This window comes from Arachis hypogaea, chromosome 5 (genome assembly GCF_003086295.3).
Source record: "Arachis hypogaea cultivar Tifrunner chromosome 5, arahy.Tifrunner.gnm2.J5K5, whole genome shotgun sequence".
In the NCBI taxonomy this organism is placed as follows: Eukaryota; Viridiplantae; Streptophyta; class Magnoliopsida; order Fabales; family Fabaceae; genus Arachis; species Arachis hypogaea.
This window is the reverse complement of record NC_092040.1, coordinates 39,918,031-39,925,214: the sequence shown is the minus strand read 5'-3', so window position 1 is coordinate 39,925,214 and position 7,184 is coordinate 39,918,031. Positions and strand designations below refer to the sequence as shown.

Genomic DNA, 7,184 nt, shown 5'->3' with positions numbered 1-7,184 from the left:
AACAATGCCCCTCTGTTGATGAAATTTTTTAACATCACTTGTATGGTCAGGAATCAATTTTGGCACATAACTTAGCGAATATAAATTAATTTTTAGACGAATTTAGACAGCGAAAAGAGGTTTGAATTCAAAAAAGTTCTCTTAAATAAATAAGGATAACTGTCCAAAAATAAATAAATAAATAAGGATAAAAAGGAATGGAAGATATTACGGAATTTAAAAAAGTCATCGAGAGCTCAATATTATCTCAAACATTACATATATAACGTTTCGTACATCAGAAACACAGATTGAAATTCTGTGTCTCTAAGACAGTTAAGAGTTAAGACCCAAAAATCATGTTCAGGTCAACACACAACTCATATTAAACAACTAAACCTTAGGTCAACACTCTACCCGTATATTTCATTATCAGAAGGAGAAATCACAATTAAAAAAATAAGGAGGAGGAGATGGAGGAGGAGGAAAAAGCATATATACAAGAGGTATTGGTGGTAAAAAAGAAAAAGGACAATAGAACATTTGATGAAATCATACTCTGAAGGCAAGTTCACCCAAGATATAAAATAAATTACTCAAGCAGTGTGCATATTTGGAAATTCAAATCTTCCTTCACCAGAAAGAGGATGATAGTATCCTGAAGAGCCCATCTGGGTTATCAGCATGTACCTGTTGATAAACAAAGTTAAATCCTTGAACCCAAAAAAAAATCAGATGGTCATGCAAAAGCTCCGCAAGACACAGCACATCCTCATTCATCATTGATATATACCCTAATAAACGATTACCAGTCTTGATAAAGTAATTATCTCTGTTCGCATCTTGGTAAAATAATTACCAGGTAACAAAAACTTTTTCTTCAAGTTTATTTTCACCATTATATATACCAAGCAATGACAAACTTGTAGACATGAGCACGTACTTATGATGCACAGAATTAAAGACCGAAAATAGGTCAAGGACTTTGAAGGATGATTAAAGTAAAGTGTATTAGTTTGCTAAGAATATATCCCGACCTTCAAGTTCATATTATCCAAAGTTTCACTAATATCAAACAAGTTGACAAATTGGCACTTGGCAATAAGAATATAATACATAAAGAAATAAGCATTTTCTCTCTAACTGGGGCTGCTCATGAAGATTCATCTGTTATAATTTCACTATTGACTGTGGAACTCAACCTTTTATCTGGATTTGGGATCAATTACAATAAGCCTAAAATCACAGCGCCAACTTAGGACTAAATCAACAATGCTATTATGTTATTCATTATTTGAGTATTTTAGGACATGTCTTGGGGATACACATGTAAGGTGAAAAATATGCATATAAAGAGATACACTTGAAATTATAACACCATATAACATACCCAGTGGCCAGCATCTTCAAGAACATGCATTTCAACTCCACCTCCTTCCTCAGAAGCGAGCTCCTCTGCAGCATGAATTCGTTGAAGATCCTCAAGAGCCCACCTATGTAAGCTTCTTTCTGCTTTCAAAAAGTTCATGTGAACACCTCGAGGAATATCTTCAACAATTTTCCTAGAAACAGAAGCATAAAATAGCATTGGCTCTGTATGTAATCTAGTTCAGAAAAACTAAATTTAAAATTTCCATGTGATTGAAGAAGTCACTAATCCTGGCATCTGTAAACTACACCAACCATGGAATTATAGTTTCAGTGGGACAAACTATATATTAAATGAACCGGAAGAAATACAGGAACTTTCAGTATTATACTTCATATCAAGGCAGGATGAACCCCATCCCAAATCTAGATAAGTCAGAGGCATTACAACATCTACTCAGCTATTATTGCTATGAGAAATCACAGTAAATACCACAAATTTGTTTCTTCATAGGATTGATACATTTCTGCAATTCCCCTCAGGTCAAACACCCATGAAAACCCTGATGATCGTAATCCAAAAGAGTTGGTAGGTCGTAAGTTAGTCACAACCCACTACATGCAAAACAATAAAAGTTATAAAATTAGAGGGACATAAAGTACCTGTTGAATGAACATGTATATGGTACTAAACACATTGATAAACATGAAATAATAAACTACATAAGCAAGAAATAATACATCCACAAATTGAACAGTGGTTAGTATTAAAAGTACGCATAGTACTATACCTGTGCCACGTCATTGGAAAATCCTTGCTGAGTTAACGCTTTGACAATATCCCGCTTTGAAGAGACCTTCCTTAAAGAAAGGATCACATAACAAATAAAATCTCACTCACAATATAGAACTAAGAAATATAAATTCTGTCAAATTATTAACATAAAATAAACTAAAAAGAAGAGAAAGGAAAAGTCATTATAGGTGACTGAGAAGACAACCGAAGAACATAACATATTGGTTTATATATATAGAAAGCACCTATATAATGTAATATATAAAATTATCAATACTTCTGAAAAAATCTACTGAAGATCTACCTCCCTTGGCAGTGTACTAAGTAAGGATATCAGTTCTGCTGGGTGGTCCTCTCCATCTCCACCTGCTCGTACTTTTCCAGGGGTAGCATCTAGAACCCAGACCTAAATATAGCATAAAAACAAGTAAGAACCAACTCAGAGGCACTCACAGAAGTACAAGCAAGAAGCTCAAATATAACTATAATAATTATTGCAAGATTATTCAATTTATTTTTTACCAAAATATTTTATGCTTTCAATTTCTACATCTTTGACACAACCTATCTGATAATACACTGATGAACCAATATGCTGTTTTGATAACCACATAACACAATCATGAAAATATTGCCATATAATTAACACAGATTATGCGTCAAAAAAGGCTTTGAGCTTACTCTCACTGGTCGGGCAAGAGGTTTTGCAGCTTGGTCCACCATGCTCAAAACAACTAAAAATGGAAATGAAAAGCAGAATAAACGAAAGTTAAAAGAACATATAAAGGAGCTAAAGGAAATTTTTTTTATAAAATATGTACACAAAAATGATAAAAATTTGATCAAACAGCAAATAACTAACCTTTTCCACCAAAACTATGGCCAACTAACACACGAGGAGTAATTCTTAGCTTACGTACCTATCCAGAAGAACAAAAAGGAAGTCATTCCAAGACAACAAAACCAGATTACACTTATAAAAACAATATAAACCAAAAAAATCTTAAATAAGATCTATTAAATACAACAACAAAGCTTGAATACACATTCCAAGAAGGTTTTGCATTATTTATACAATGATCCATAAAGGCATAAAACATATTGAGGTTTAGTTTTAGATGTAAAGCATTTTAATCCCATAATTTGTGTCATTGGACATTTTAATGTAAAAAAGTACAATCTAGTTCAAATAAGAATCCAAGGAGCCAAAGATGTAAAGCCAATATTGGACAGAGAAACTGAACTGTAAAGGAGTGGGCAATGAGGGACTGATATATACATTCTATAGCAAAATCACTATATCAATTATATAAGCTAGAGAAGGCACCAGTTTCAAAACATCAAGAGCAGCAGAGGCAACAGTATGGGGGCCTCTCTTGTTGATTGATGCTGAATCCCCATGACATCGAAGATCTACTAAAAGAAACTGCCAATAGAAACAACAAAAACAAATAGGATTTAGATTGTGTAACTCCATAATGCAATATCTATAACCTAAAAATTAGGATACCCATGATACAAAATAATCCATGATAAAGGAGGTTAAAAACTTGATCTAATTTAATTGAATCACCAATAAACAAGAGCATTTCACTTTAGTAACTTCAATTTTCAGTTTAAGTAGATCCTTTATAATTTTTTAAATTGGTTGCTATAGATGGTAAATTGATTAATTATTGCCTGGTCTTGATATTTATATGTCAAGCAATACAATAAAGCTTAGCGAAAAAAAAGTGCAGCAAAATACCTGCCATGTTGGAAACTCTTTGGCCATTCTCTTAGCAAAAGTACCTGCAATAGCATTCTTTCATCAGTGAATTATTAAACTAACAGAACATGCTTTCCGTTCTTTTATTTTTTCTTTTTTGAGAACCATATATGCATACATGTATTTTAAATAGAAAGGGATTTAATACAAATATCCACTACATCTAGATTCTCGAATTACAAAATAATAAAAAAAATCCAGACACAAATTTAATCATTTGTTGTCATTTAGTATGGATGCCAAGGGTAAGATTGTCACTTGTCTTATTACACACATAATACAAATTATTTGATTGAAATAAACATAAATGGAAAATGCACGCAAATGATGAACAATATCATATATAACATAAGTTAAAGTGCAATTGAAGAAGCAGCACTTACCCCAGTTTTTTCTGCAACCAAGGATCCCATGTAGAAAAACAGCTGTCGGTGGATCAGGTATAGACTTGTCCAGAACAGAATTCCATCTAACCTGTACACCACAATTATGCTGTATATTAGTATTTTCAAAAGAAGTTGCTACTTTATCCACTTTGTAGCAATACAAAAAAATCATGTTGATGAGGAAAGTGGACCATCCTCTTTTAAGGACCAGGAAAATGAAATGCTAATTCGGTTCCTTTTTAGAGATTAAGTTTTTTTTAGGGTTTTTTTTTCTTCTCTAAAAGTCCTTTCTATTACAAAAGAGAGCATAATCTACTTCTAACATTCTTATGCAGTAAGTCATGCCAACTTCAACAACCAAACCTGATTAGGCTAAAATAAGAAGATATATGTGTGTAAATGGAGGTCAATGAGGGCGGGTCCTTTGCATTGGATGGGAAAAAATAGCTAAACAAGATACAAATTAAACGAATACAGCACTCCCTCACAGAGAGCTATGCCCTAATGAACCGAATAGAACACAACAGGACCAGATGAATTAGATACAAGCAGTTTCTATAATTTGAAATGGTTAAACAGGAAACTAAAATACTTACATTTGCACCTTGAATCAACTCATATGCCTGCCAAAAAAGAAAATGTCAATACAAGTATACGACGACTTTCTATGCTGGATGGAATTAGATATATATATTCTCATCAGTAAAGCAGAAGTCCAAATTGTCTAATCAGCCTGTTGAGCATATATATATATATATATATATATATATATATATATATATATATATATATATATGTATAATTTCATTATATGAAAAAGAGATTACAGAAACAGGCCGTGAAGTGATAATTATAATAAAGTGGAAACTCAGATGCAGTCGACTTTAAGTGAAGTTGATGTCTAAGAGCCGTTAGATGAAAATTTAGTCAAATCAATCAAATCATCTAACCGCTCTCATCTATCAACTTCATGTGAAGTCGATTGCACCTGAATTTCCACCTTATAATAAACATATTTTCTTCTGTTATGCCTTCTTATTTATTACTGTGAAGTGTTTACACAGTATAGCAAAGTAACACACGAATTAACCGTGAAAAATGCATGAAACTAAGTGGAGGATTACCAAAATACTAGAAGAGCTGGCTACATCTTCCCTTTGTCCTAAAGTGTCGCTCACTAACGCCATTGATATGGTCCGGTCTTTAACTCGCCAGCTAGTGTGGGTAACAGCTAAACGAGAGACATTGAACTTCTCATTCTGCACCAAATAAAACAGAGATAACTAGTGAGGAACCAAGTATCATCGTAAATATTAGACAACTTGCAACTGAATCTGAAGCTCAAATGTCAAAATTAGCAGCCTGATATTAGCTTCAGCTGGAATCGTTTCAAACGATGTGAAATTATGTATAGCAATAGCATCTCTACTGGTTAAAAGTTCCAATATATTATAAGCGAAGCTAAAATTGCAAAATCGAGTATGATATACTTCAAGATTAAAAAACGCATAGATATTATCGAAGTAAGAAAAAGCTTAATCACGAAAGATCGCGAGAAATGCACCTCCGACAGTCGCAGAAATGGATAGGTAGCCTTGGAATTGCTCCATGCATTAGGCAGACGCCGTGGCCTCCTCTGCGATACGGTAGCTGCGGCGGCTCTAGGAGCCGCGGCGCAGCAGGGCGAACAATTGGAGGCGAGCGGCATCTGGAAGGGAATGGAGAATGTAGATCGGAGATAGAGAATCAAAATCTAAGAAGAAAAGAGAAGGAAAAACAGAAAGGGAAGGTAGAGACTGAGACGCCGAAAGATGCGGTGGCGTCCCCTACCTTCCCTTGGCGGAGAAATAGCAGAGACAAAAAAGGAGGGCGCGAATTTAGCGCGCTCTCTCTCTTCCTTTTACACTGTCCAGCTGGAGGGTAGCAACGCTTGCCTCGTGTGATGTTGGACGGGAATTTTTAGTGTGTGAAATTGTTTTTCTCTTCAAATTTATTTAAAAACAAATGTGGTTACGTAAATTAATTTTTAATTAGTCAATATTAATTATTTTTAATTTTAAAAATGTTTATCTTCAGTAAGCTCATGTGTTGACCAAATTTATTGTCCGGTTCGGTTTGATAACTTTGCGGCCTTGCGGGGGAGGTGTCCGGTCCAGTCCGGTATAATAAATAATGGAAAAAAGAGAATAAAGAAGAACCGTCCAGATTGGGAAAGGGTTGAAGTTGTGCAGGCCTGTAGGGCATGCAGAATTGCAGATGCAGTGCCACGAACATTATAACACCACAAACAGAAACACGTGCTGCGTTTGGACTTTGGGGGACGAATCACCCCCCTACTCAGGCCACATAGTGTGCAAGTGTGCAACTTGAGAAGCCTATAAGGTATAGGGTTCTTCTTGTGGACAACAAAGGTTGCTCAACAAATTGCAGCTATATGCCAAACGAATTCAGCTAGGTTGACTCAGCATGCATGCATGTCCACCGAGTCTATGTATATGGTATGGGTGGTGACTAAAATATAATTAATTTTATGTAAAATTAATAATTAAAAATTATTAAATAATTTAATAATTTTGGGTAAAGTTAAGAGTTTTTTATTTAAATAAATTATTTGCTTTCCTATTTTATGTGAATCCTCTAAATGATTTTCTTGAACGTGAATCCCCTAAACTATATAATATATAAATCGTCCTAGGTTGGTGTGTGTTATTTAATATGTAAAACATTGTACCCTGGAACGATTTATGCATGAATTACATAGGTGAATAAAGCATAAATCGTCCCACCCTAGTGTGTTTTGCAAGTCACACATAAATCGTCATAGCCTAGTATGAGTTATGTATTTTCAACTAAAACACGTTACCTTGCCACGATTTATGTGCATCTT

The 7,184-nt window shown here is 34.3% G+C and overlaps 1 protein-coding gene across 1 annotated transcript; it reads right to left on the bottom strand.

Moving 5' to 3' along the window:
• Positions 1 to 215: 215 nt before the first annotated feature.
• On the bottom strand, positions 216 to 6,704 carry LOC112801384 (uncharacterized). Its single transcript, XM_025844077.3, has 13 exons — positions 5,862 to 6,704; positions 5,422 to 5,556; positions 4,894 to 4,920; positions 4,295 to 4,385; positions 3,891 to 3,934; positions 3,471 to 3,569; positions 3,006 to 3,063; positions 2,825 to 2,877; positions 2,448 to 2,549; positions 2,139 to 2,204; positions 1,841 to 1,962; positions 1,370 to 1,541; positions 216 to 669 (listed from the first exon to the last, which is right to left on the bottom strand). The coding sequence occupies exons 1-13, from the start codon at positions 6,003 to 6,005 to the stop codon at positions 613 to 615; spliced, it is 1,170 nt and encodes a 389-aa protein (XP_025699862.1). The 5' UTR covers positions 6,006 to 6,704; the 3' UTR covers positions 216 to 612.
• Between the last annotated feature and the right edge of the window lie 480 nt (positions 6,705 to 7,184).

What these genes read in the sequence shown, in the direction of transcription:
- LOC112801384 (XM_025844077.3), bottom strand. Translation starts at nt 6,005, where the DNA reads ATGCCGCTCGCCTCCAATTGTTCGCCCTGCTGCGCCGCGGCTCCTAGA. An exon ending in TGGTTGCAGAAAAAACTGGG is followed by an intron (nt 3,935 to 4,294) that starts GTAAGTGCTGCT and finishes ATGCTATTGCAG; the next exon opens with GTACTTTTGCTAAGAGAATG. An exon ending in AAGAGTTTCCAACATGGCAG is followed by an intron (nt 3,570 to 3,890) that starts GTATTTTGCTGC and finishes TTCTATTGGCAG; the next exon opens with TTTCTTTTAGTAGATCTTCG.